This window comes from Dryas octopetala, chromosome 5 (assembly GCF_963921425.1).
Source record: "Dryas octopetala chromosome 5, drDryOcto1.1, whole genome shotgun sequence".
Classification (NCBI taxonomy): Eukaryota; Viridiplantae; Streptophyta; class Magnoliopsida; order Rosales; family Rosaceae; genus Dryas; species Dryas octopetala.
The window spans coordinates 9,700,746-9,713,168 of NC_141370.1; the positions used below are offsets into that span (position 1 = coordinate 9,700,746).

General features: G+C 34.7%; 3 protein-coding genes across 3 annotated transcripts; all 3 read right to left on the reverse strand.

Annotated features, from left to right (window-relative positions):
- Positions 1 to 81: 81 nt before the first annotated feature.
- Positions 82 to 1,913, reverse strand: LOC147284107 (uncharacterized). The gene has a single exon (XM_086243766.1). It carries the CDS (start codon positions 820 to 822, stop codon positions 193 to 195), a length of 630 nt encoding a protein of 209 aa, XP_086099892.1. The 5' UTR covers positions 823 to 1,913; the 3' UTR covers positions 82 to 192.
- A 138-nt stretch (positions 1,914 to 2,051) lies between these two features.
- LOC147284108 (uncharacterized) lies at positions 2,052 to 3,545 on the reverse strand. The gene is made up of 5 exons (XM_086243767.1): positions 3,189 to 3,545; positions 3,000 to 3,065; positions 2,764 to 2,846; positions 2,344 to 2,546; positions 2,052 to 2,233 (listed from the first exon to the last, which is right to left on the reverse strand). Exons 1-5 carry the CDS (start codon positions 3,368 to 3,370, stop codon positions 2,144 to 2,146), a joined length of 624 nt encoding a protein of 207 aa, XP_086099893.1. The 5' UTR covers positions 3,371 to 3,545; the 3' UTR covers positions 2,052 to 2,143.
- Positions 3,546 to 5,060: 1,515 nt separating this feature from the next.
- Positions 5,061 to 6,487, reverse strand: LOC147284109 (uncharacterized). The gene is made up of 4 exons (XM_086243765.1): positions 6,108 to 6,487; positions 5,927 to 6,009; positions 5,631 to 5,833; positions 5,061 to 5,350 (listed from the first exon to the last, which is right to left on the reverse strand). Exons 1-4 carry the CDS (start codon positions 6,353 to 6,355, stop codon positions 5,228 to 5,230), a joined length of 657 nt encoding a protein of 218 aa, XP_086099891.1. The 5' UTR covers positions 6,356 to 6,487; the 3' UTR covers positions 5,061 to 5,227.
- Positions 6,488 to 12,423: the final 5,936 nt, after the last annotated feature.

Here is a 12,423-nt window from a genome sequence, read left to right on the forward strand (position 1 = left end):
TCAAAATGCAATATTGGCTTGAACATATGTTCTTGGCAATGCTATACTACAGTTTAAAAAGCTTGAAATTTCGTTTGAATTACAAAATATGGTCATATATACACCTATTTTTCTCTCACTGTTTCCTTTACAAAAATAGTTATACTGAACCTAGACCATGCTACAATTATGATAACCAGGAAAATAAAATTTTCAATACAAGTATCTGCAACCAAATGCAAAGCCCACCCCAGCAATGCCCAAACAAAGTGCCAAAGCTACAATCCAACTGATTCCATCCCCATTCTCACCCTCATGATCTCCCTTTGGTCTGCCACAACCACAACATGCCTGATTCTCTTGCTCTGCCCATTTTGAATGCAACTTTGACACTTTAAGCTCAAGCATCCTCACCCATTGCCTATAAGCAAACAACTCGTTGGCCTCTGCAAGCAAAGCATTAGAAAGACAGTCCTTCTCCTTTGCCATCTTCTCAGCCCTCTTCTCTGCCTCTCTGGCTCTTGTTTGTGACAGCCTCAGGGCCTTCAAAAGTTCCAACTTCTCATCATTATCACCATCACCTTTACCCATGTCAAAGTCATTGATGCTATTATGATCAGCATCTTCTCGAACCATCATGCTGCAAATCCTGTTCATGGAGGACACAACAGTCTGATCTGAACCTGTAAAGACCTTCATCGGTGGAGGAAGGTCACAGTTCTGTATGAGGTCCAAACCAGCAGTCTTCTGAGAAAAACTGCTCAGACCCATAAACATTTCATTCCCATCGACAGCTTTGGAAATCCACCCAGCTGCCATGGATGTGGAATGCATAGGCTGCATGCATACAATTACAATTATATGGCTAAATGGGTTCGACCAGAAATTGCCAAAAAGGAAGAAAGAAAGGCACAAAATGAGGCGTGGAAGGTAAAAAGGATGTTGGGGGTGGTTGGGGTAGACAGGGATTGGGCAAAGCTATGTGAATTCTCTCTATGTATTGTTTTTAGGTTGCTTTTAGTGCAAGGGAAATTCGTTGCTTGCTCTCTTAGACAACCATGCGTTACAATTTGCTATTGTGGAGTGGAGAGATTCCCACCAACAAACTGACGTCTCCACCTTTGTCTTACTCTTAACTATTAATGATGGAGTTTAATATAACATAAAAAAGATTAGAAAAAAATGGACCATAAAACTTATAAGTCATTGCTTTTAATTGGGTAATACTATTACACCATTAGCACTCATTTAATTTCTTGCACTCTAAAATGGATATCCTACAATTTTTCTACACTGATACCCTATTAATAACGAAATTTTGGTGCGCTTGTTTTTATTTTTTTCAATCCTAATGATTTTATTACGAATATAAGGATTATAGGGTGTTGATTTCGTGACCTTTTTAATAAAATGAAGAAGAGAATGACAACAATTTTCACTCACTTGGTTCTTGCAAGGTGCAAATATCATGGCGAGTTTAGTTTCCGGTTGCTGGATAGTATCCAGCTTATCTGCTATTTTCATCATGTGGTTTCATTTCGTCATATTTATCGAGAAGCCAACTTTATCGTAGATTTGCTTACTAAGTTGGGTTAGGATAAGTTTACCTTAAAGATTTGGGAGCATATGTTTCGTTCGTTGGTGTTGGATTGTTGTTGAAGAGAAGTTATATATTTTGAATATCTCGAGATTGTCATCGTTAATTTTTATTTTGCTCACAAATGGAAAACAATTTTACCTACTCACTGACTTTAACCACAGTGTATGTTAGTTGAAAAAATACTTTAACCACGGTGTAGCACGTCTACGGTATAGCTTGAAAGAAAACAATTAGGGCAACAAATAAAACACTAAATGGCTGATATCTACAACCCATTAATTGACTCACAAACATATAAATGGATAAGAAAATTAGACTAGGCTTTGGTTTATTTGCTATGGATGAGTTTAATCTTTTCTGTATAGAGATAACATTTGATTAATTAATGATTAATGCAAAAAGATTTCCCACTTTTTGGTGCAACAGGAATTATTCAAAAATAATTAATTGTTTGAGGTATTGCAGAAAATGATAAAATAAAACAGATTTGGTTAGTATGAGAAATTATGGCACAATACATAGGCATGATGCAAAGGGTCATTGAAAGTGGCAATTAAAGTGTGGTCAAGGCTTCTTCTGAGCATCCCCGTTTACAGAATCAATATCTGACCCAGTCATTAGTGCCTTCTCAACCTCTTTCTCCGCTTCCTCTACCTGCAAAATGTATGAGATATAATCACCACCAATATTGCACCAATATATTAAAATGGAAAAAGAGAAAATTCTTTTAATTAATTGATTCAAGTTTTGTGACAGAGGAACACCTTGTGAATGATATCCTCAGCTAGCTCAGCTTTCTTGACTGCTTCTTCAGCTAGATGTTCAATTGACTCCACAGCATCTTTAAGCTTGGCATCATCAGGAAGCTTGTCTGCCACCTCTTCAGCCACCTTCTCTACTTCCTCAGCCAACTCTTCCACCACCTCTGTCACAGATTCCACTGTTTCTATTGCCATGTCCACCTTGCCTAATTAAAGTACACCAATTCTAATCATATTTACACACTTTAGAGAGAATGATAATAGCAAATATGGATCAAAGTAATCCCAAGCCCCAAGAAGACTGACTATGTGAGATGCGAGGAGAGATTCTTCCATAGGGCATGCCCCATTCAAGAATAGTGGTAAATTCGAGACACAAAAGATATAATGAAGGAAAAGTAATGAGAAAACTTGAAAGTGTACTTTTAAGGGAAAGTAAGGGTCCCCATTTGTGTCTCAAAGAAGGTATTACTATTGAGAGCATTAGTCCCAAAATCCAGTTTTTCCTGCACAGAAGGTAAATTAAGAGCATATTACGCTAATAAAGAGGTGACGATTTCTATAGTTGCCACTATATATGTATGTCAACCAAGTTTGTTAATTAGGATTTAGGAACAATTAGTAAACTAAACATACAACAAAAATATGCATGATCTCACCAGGAAGATTTATCAGAACTTTGAGCTTCTGCAGGTTGAGAGCTATGATCTGATGCGTGAGTCGCCCTTCACTCCAGCCAATTTTGATGACAATTAATTAGAATATACAACTCATAAGTGAAAGATATATAGATGTAGATAAAGATCGATCATATACTGAAATATAATCAATGGTGTAGTGAAGCTTACTTTGTTCGTAGTCTGTACATAGTACTGCTGATGAATTGGGTTGGGATTTTGGTGAATGAAGATGGTTGTTGATATGCTAACATGGGTTGTTTTTGTTGATGATCATGAGAAGTCAAATTTAGGATTTGGGACTTGTTTTTTTGGCTATATATGTGGGGGTGGAAGCCATTGATGGTTGCCATAGATCAAATGGGAAACTAGGAATTCCTAAAAGACAACAAGAGAAGTGAAAGAAAAACAGAAAGAGGGCTTTTGCTTAATATTTGATGCCTGGGTACTAATAAGACAAGTATGTATACTGTGAATTGGACCCATATGTGGGTAGCAAAATAAGTGAGGATGGAGAAGTTAATGCTTGATCAAAAGGAAAACACATGTTTGTTACACATCACCTTCTACTAGACAGGGATATCTTCAGTGAATGATAAGATATGATATTCTCAAAATTAAGGCACATTATTTTAGCCCAGAAATTATAAAAATATGAAGGAGGATAACCACAATGGCCCTCCCACTCCAATCATTGAATTTCATTATATTTTTATCTTACCTAGCTTTCTTGCTTATATGTGTTATTCCTTAATTGATAGGCTTGTTTTTATGTTCATTGACACTAATGTCCTTCTACCATACCAATAAGGTACATCGCTAGGACTTTTAATGGGGATGATTCATATATAATACTTTTTGTATGATGTGTGGAAAGAAATTTTTTATATTCATAACACTTTTTGGATATGATATGAGTCTAAATTATAAAAGTATTCATACCTCATAATTTCTTAAAACATAGTAGAACAATACCATTATTGATTTCAAACGCATCTCCCCTCAATTTTCTTGAATTTAGAAAATAATGGAATATTGAATCCTTTATCATAAACCCTTTCGCCATTTTTGGAGGGTAAAACTCAAAAGTGATGCATGCACCACAGTGCCTAACTGCCCAATGAATACCATTTGTTGCATGCTTTTAACATGGCAGTGAGTACTGGCCGAAAGAAAAAGGCAATGAGTTATTTACTAAAAAACAAAGAAAAATAACAATGGGTCCAGTGACTTTAGAAAACGAGTTGGATTCTATTGAATGGTGGTTAGAACATTTATAGTGTGGCCGGCAGAGAAAATTATGGATATGGACCCCTACAGCAGAAAACTTTGGTATATAGAATATAGGGCCCATTTGTCTGTATAATTAGGTAAGCATAGGACAATTTATTCGAACAAAAAAATGGATTAGGTGAGTCACATGGGAAATGAGAAGAACACTGTAGCTAAAGGTTTTAATTCAAAATTTTTTATTTTAAATAGCACTGTGCTAGTAACTGATCGAACTTTTCGCATTGAAGTATGGCCTCCAATTTGCTCTAGATGATGACATTTTGCCTTTGCTAGTTGAAATGGATTCGAAGGAGGCTGTGCCTTTGATCTATTTTGATGAAGTTTGTATGGCGGGTCAGTACGTGTAGACGAGATTTGTTAGCTCTTGGAGGGTGTTAGTTTAGCTCGTTTTGTTCTTCGTGAGCGTGGTCTTTTCTTTTAGATAGAGGAAAGTCCATCTTTGTATTGTTAGGGACTTTCCTATAACTATTTCAGAGTTTTAGTTGAATTAAATTGGTTTTGCCTCAAAAAAGGGAAGAGATCACTTGTTATTATTTATATTTGAAAGAATGAGATTCAAGCTTGGGATCCCTTCTAATAAAAACGAGAAAGATACATAAACCAGTAGTTAATTGGTAAGTGACAAGCAATTATGCAACCCAAAATATATAATATATATATTTCATTTGGCCAAAGAATAAGTTGGTATAATAACCCTTTCACATTTTGACCAATAGAAATGTGTAAATGTGTAATCTACTGAAAAAGAAATAAAGAATGATACAAATGAAATGAATTTTACAGAAACAAAAACAAAATCCGAAGTGTCTTTACAGTTTACAACTAGAGATGACTATTTGACCAAAAAAAAAAAAAAAAAAAGAACTAGAGATGACTGAATGAAAAGAATATGTTCATCTGATTTGACAATCTACAAGTCATTGATTCTTCTTCTCTTCTACAATTTGTTCATGATCACCACCAACATCTTTGGTCACGTCTCCTGCTTGATCCATGGCTGACTCAAAGAAGTTTTCCACCCTGTCTTCCACTTCTTCAACCTGCATTTTTGACACAAAACAATAATTAGTAGCCACTTCCTGACTATATTAATCTCATATATATGCAATTAATGTTTTAGAAACAAAGTAATTAAATTGGTGTTTTGGTAAGATGGTTTTTAAAAACAAGAATATGAAAACTATTAGAAAACAACCCTTTTTACAATATCAAATTTGGGAAAAACCCTTTTCAGATTGTATCCTAATTTTCAAAAATTATTTTCCAATCGCGAATCAAACAGGTTAATTTTGATAGTGGAATATATAAAAATGAATTAACCTTCTCAATGAGCTGGTCTGCAAGGTGAGCATCTTTGGCTGCTTCTTTGGCTATGCTTTCAACTAAACGAACTGCAGCTGTAAACTTTCCATCAACGGGAAGTCTATCAGCTATGTTATCTGCCACATCCTCCACTTTTTCTGCTACCTTTTCCACCACCTCCGCCACTGTTTCAACTGTGTCCATAACCATGTCCACCTCCTCTGCTCAACCATAACACAATTCAATTCATTTTCTGACCAGAAATTAATATGCTAATTAAATATTTAAACCAATCAAATACAGCGAATACTTACTTTTTATTGCTAGCAAGGGCCCCCATTTGTGCCTCCAAAAGGGTATAATTACGGATAATACCATCCCTATCATCCACCCTCTCCTGTTTTCCACAAAAAAGGTTAAGAAAAATAAGATTAAATGAATTGATTCATTATTAATTAGAAATATAAAAGGGTCTGATTAATTATTGGTAATTACCAAGAGTGTGAAGGGGCTCCAGAAGGTATAGAACTGTTGCATACGACAATCTTGTTATTCCTACTATGAATCCTCAGCTGGGGAGCTACTGTGAGAGACAAGTATGCATGTTTGGCTGTGAAACTCAAACCTTCCTGGCATTTCCATGTTGATGATGGAATCAAATGCACTTGATGATGAACACCTTGGAGTTTTGCAGAAAGCCGACTACTCGAGCCGTAAACATCGATCGATCTGATTGCAGACATGGTAAGTATGTATGTATGTATGCACTTCTTCAATATAAATTCTTCCAATAACTTGTACAAAAGCTAGCCTTGTATCAAATTGCAAAGATGGGTATTTTGTGAATGAGAGGTTTGTAATTTTTTTTTTTTTTGGGTACAAAGAGGTTTGTTATCTTGATAACATCATAGCAATATATATACACATAGTTCATCGATCTGGGTTTGATAGGAAAGTACAAAGAAATTATCCAATTAATATATTAAGCATAGTGTGATCAATGGACCAATGGCACATTTTCTTCATGGATTTGGTAATTAAAACATGACTTGTTCTTGTATTATGTGAATTAATTAAAGACAGCCCCCGCAAAGTTGGTCAACTATGAATCGCTAGTTCTTCTATTTAAGCCAACGTGTGAAATAGTAATTATAATATTTTATTATAAAGTCGTTGGTCATAGGTTAGGTTTGATTAAGATTAAGGATTTTCCTAATGGATATATGTGATTATTAATTACAAATGCTTGGCTTGATCCTCAATCCACTTGCAAATGCCAGCTAGGTGCTGACAGGGATGACGGTCTCGAAACAATTTGATAAATTACGCAAAACCAACTGTCAAAACACGTTTTTGGCTCTACCCCTTCAACATATATATATATATATATACGCGCGCGCGCGTGTGTGTTAGAATCAAGAAATAAAATTTCAGGTTTCGAGAAAATTTCGATGAAAATTTCGATGAAAATTTCGATGGAAATTTCAACAGAAATTAGACGGAAACAACGGAAATTGTTATCAAAATATGGAAATTTTGAATGAAACTTTACCATATGTTTATTTAACATATTATCTACTACATTGATAAAAAAATATTGAAAAAACCAAATTATATAATAAGTTTCATATGATATAAGATGAATATAATGCGCTTTGAAGACAAATACTGTTAAATAAAATTAGTATAATGAATAAATGAAATTAGTATATTCTTTATACTCTATAATGTATACACAAAATCCTAATACTAAACCCTATATACCCTAATACTTTTTATACTCTATAATCTATACACTAAACCCTATATACTTTATAATATATATTCTATATTGTTTAAGATATCGTATAGTATATAGTTTAGGCTCTTTATGGTATTTTTAATTATTTTTTATAGAAAAATGTATTAGAGTTTACTAGTTTAGGATTTAAAAACAACTAAACGAAATCCCAAAATGACCAAACGAAATCCCAAACTTTTTTTTTTTTTTTTTGCAATTGTCCAAAAGCCCCAAATAGTCAAACACCAATCAAAAGAAAACCTTTTATTTTGTTTCTCTTTTTTCTTTTTTTTTTCTTTCCTTCTTTTTTTCTTTCCTTTTTTTTCTTTCCCCGTGGCTCTCCTTTTCTCCTTTTCTTTCATTCCTCTCCTTTCTGCTTCTCCTGTGGGCTGTGGCTGCGTGTGCTTCTATCTCTATCTCTCTCTCTCTTTCTCTCTCTCTCTCTCTTATTCCTCTATCTTTCTCTCTCTGCATCTTCACCCTCACCCTCATCTCTTTTTCCCTCATCTCCCGCTGCCGCCGCTCCCTACAGCCGAAACCCACCGAAAATCAATTCAGTCCAGCCCTCATCTCTTCCTCCCTCTATCTCTTTCTCCCTCATCTCCCCCATGCCCCCCTGCCGCCCCTTTCTCTTTCCCCCTCGATCTCACCTGCCGAAAATTTCGGCGAAATTATCACGAAAAATTAAGAATTATCAGTTTCGATTTCGATCCCCTCTATAACGAAATTTAAACCCTTGGTTAGAATATAAATATAAATAAAACAATTGTTACTGAAGCTATTCTTTTAGCTTAAGCTTTTTAGAAAATTAAAATTAAATACTAAATTCTAATAATTTTTTGATATAGCATGAAGACTATATAACATTTCAATTGAACTACCAAATTTAAATGTAGTTTTTTAGATTAGGTCACAAATATATTGGCCCCTTTGATTTGAGTCTTTTTCATTTGACATTTTTATCCTTTGGCCCACATATGATAAGTGTTAGTTAAAATTTATAAGGTTTTGACAAAAGTGCCATTGAGGTTTTTATATTATCTTGAAAATTTGCTAATGTAGTCTCAACTTCACATTTAGTTGTGACTGTACGACACTCACAATTTCAAATTTAGTTGTGACTGAATTACAGTCACATCTAAGTAGTGAGACAATCACAGTTAAGTTCTGACTTAATTGAATTTTTTTTAGAGAAATTATACTACAATATAGTATAAATAGAGGTCAAAACAATATTTTTACTCAAAATAATATATAGTATAGTGATGTGAGTTTAGAGGTGTTAAACGGGCCGGCCCGACCCGTTTAAGTTGAGCTCATCGTGCTTTCATGCCGTGCTCGGACCGGCCTATATATATAGTTAAGACCTAAGCCTGATACGGCCCGCGAGTCATTCGTGCTCGTGCCGTGCCTGAAACGGGCTGGCCCACAAACCTTTTTTTATTTTTATTTTTTAGAGTAATAAAACTAATCTTATGATATTTTTTCTTATTTATAATTAAATATTAACATTATTTTTCATGAAAATTGAATATTTTTATTGAAAAGTTCTCTAAAAATGGAAAAAACAATGTTAAAATAGTCGTGCCTAATTCGGGCTCATTTCGTGCCCGTGCTCGTGCTCGTGCTTGTGCTGTGCTTGGCCCGTGTTGTGCTCGTGCCGTGCAGTGCCCAATGGGCTAAAAACTTCGGCCCGACCCGGCCCATTTAATCATGTCGTGCTTAGGGGTGGGAATGGGTCGAGTCGGTTGCATATCGGCCAAACAACCGACCCCAATCCAACAAGGCCGATAATGCAATTTTGACAACCAATAACCGACCCACCTATTATAGGTCGGTTGCGAGTCGGTTGCCGATAAAGCCGATATGACCGATATGGCCGATATAGGTGGGTCGGTTGAAATTATTAGACCAATATTTGATTAATTTCAAAACCAACATCCGAACCAACTTTGATGGGTCGGTTGGTATTATCGACCCGACTTGGTGGGTCGATTGTTGGTAGAATTATCGGCTGACTGATAATGGGTCGGTTGGCTGATAATAGCCGGTAAAACCGACCCATTCCCACCCCTAGTCGTGCCGTGTCGTACTCAGGCCGGCCCATTTAATCATTTAATCATTTTGCGCAAATTATTAGTTTGTTTTTTTAGAATACGTAGATTGTTAGCTTAAATCCACCTTCTTTAATTAATTCAAACAGTTGACATGTTGGGGGTTCACTTGTGAGAGGGAGTGGGAATATTACTTCTCTCAAACATAATATGTGAATATGAGATTGTGGAACTCGAGTTATTAGTGCAATTCTGATGTTACGTATGTTAACTTCATTATATATATTTTTTTGGTCTGGTTAACTTATTATATTTCATCGTCTCCTAAAGTAAGGTGCTTTTTCCCATAAAAGACCCTCCTAATTTGAGGGGTCTGTTAGCAACTTAGCACCAAGGCGAGCCACCAAGTCACATTGAGCTATAATTGCGAGCCCAAATCTGGGGTAGTGAGCTTTACTTTAGCCCCGACAATTTACTTACTTTAGGGTGCAACATCACTATTGGAGCTCGGATATTATATTTGAATTTTTGGATTTTGTGCAATAGTCCAAAGTAGATTCAAATTAATATTAGATGGTTAAGGAGAAAATCAGTCATTATGAATATTAACTGAAATGACAATTTGTTATTGTTTACAGTTATTAACATTTCTACATCTCTTATTTTCACGTGACTGATTTCTTTTTTTTTTTTTTTTTTTTCTCTCTATATGATCCTTTTAAGAAAACAAAAAATAAGGGACAAGTGAGAAACAACATATTTAATGATTGAATTTAATGCAATTATCAAATCAATATTTCATTGAAATCAATCAAACTCTTGAATATGATATTCCTCACTTATTTGTTATATTAAGTCCCTCTTAATCTCTTATAAGCCCGGATTGTTTTTCATTCTAGCTATTTGGCCATTTTTGTTTTAAAAAACGGATTTATTCTTTTTGTTTTTTTGGTACCATGGGATGAAGCCCAAAAGATCAAGACACACTCGAACATAAATAATTGTGGGCCTAGAGATGCTACTCTGGTCCTCAAAAGAGTTAGGAACTTAGGAAGCCGATCCCACAACACTGTCCAAACCCATAGTAAGGCCCAACGATGCCAAACTATTCGGCAAAGGAATTACCTTCACGGTAGGTATAAAACTAACTGGTAGTCTATGTTTATTAACAGCATCCGACAGCTCCTGAGTAATACAAATATTAGAACCAGACTCAACAACAAAGGAAGCCAATCTGTTTTTTTTTTTTTTTTTTTGGATTAAATACAAAAATAGCCCATAAATTTTATACTGATTCTTAATTTGATCCACTATTTATAAAAAAAATCAATGGACCTTAAGCTTTTTAATTTAATTTTGCGCAAATTATTAGCTTGTTTTTTTTTAAGAATACGTAGATTGTTAGCTTAAATCCACCTTCTTTAATTAATTCAAACAGTTGACATGTTGGGGGTTCACTTGTGAGAGGGAGTGGGAATATTACTTCTCTCAAACATAATATGTGAATATGAGATTGTGGAACTCGAGTTATTAGTGCAATTCTGATGTTACGTATGTTAACTTCATTATATATATTTTTTTGGTCTGGTTAACTTATTATATTTCATCGTCTCCTAAAGTAAGGTGCTTTTTCCCATAAAAGACCCTCCTAATTTGAGGGGTCTGTTAGCAACTTAGCACCAAGGCGAGCCACCAAGTCACATTGAGCTATAATTGCGAGCCCAAATCTGGGGTAGTGAGCTTTACTTTAGCCCCGACATTTTACTTACTTTAGGGTGCAACATCACTATTGGAGCTCGGATATTATATTTGAATTTTTGGATTTTGTGCAATAGTCCAAAGTAGTTTCAAATTAATATTAGATGGTTAAGTAGAAAATCAGTCATTATGAATATTAACTGAAATGACAATTTGTTATTGTTTACAGTTATTAACATTTCTACATCTCTTACTTTCACGTGACTGACTTCTCTCTCTCTCTCCTTTTTTTTTTTTTTTCTTCTTCTATATGATCCTCCTCAGCACAAGCTAAAATTTGATGCATCGCCGATTCAGTAAAGTTCAATCCTCCTCTGTTGATATCGCACATGTTCAAATCTAATGCGTCATTAATGCAGCGGAGTCTAATCTCTTCATTGATGAAAGTGAAAACAAATAAAGAATTTGTTGAAGTTTTTCTTTGATTATCAAGATATGTATTTTCTGTTTTGAAAATCTTTAAAATTAATTATGTTTTTATTTTAATTATTTAATTGTTATTTATAATTCCTGATATGTGTTTCGAAGGCTCTTTCTTGTAGTGACCCGGTTATATGGATTGATAGGAACTTAGTTGTCCCTTTTCTAAGTTTTCTTGCCGATGGCTGGTTGATTTTAATGAATTATTTTTCATTCTAAGAAAACAAAATATGAGGATAAGTGAGAAACAACACATTTAATGGTTGAATTTAATGCAATTGTCAAATCAATATTTCATTGAAATCAATCAAACTCTTGAATATGTTATTCCTCACTTATTTGTTATATTAAGTCCCTCTTATAAGCCCGGATTGTTTTTCATTCTAGCTATTTGGCCATTTTTGTTTTAAAAAACGGATTTATTCTTTTTGTTTGTTTGGTACCATGGGATGAAGCCCAAAAGATCAAGACCTCGGACATAAATAATTGTGGGCCTAGAGACGCTACTCTGGTCCTCAAAAGAGTTAGGAACTTAGGAAGCCAATCCCACAACACTGTCCAAACCCATAGTAAGGCCCAACGATGCCAAACTATTCAGCAAAGGAATTACCTTCACGGTAGGTATAAAACTAACTGGTAGTCTATGTTCATTAACAGCATCCGACAGCTCCTGAGTAATACAAATATTAGAACCAGACTCAACAACAAAGGAAGCCAATCTGTTTTTTTTTTTTTTTTTTGTTAAATACAAAAATAGTTCATAAATTTTACACTGATTCTTAATTTGGTCTACTATTTA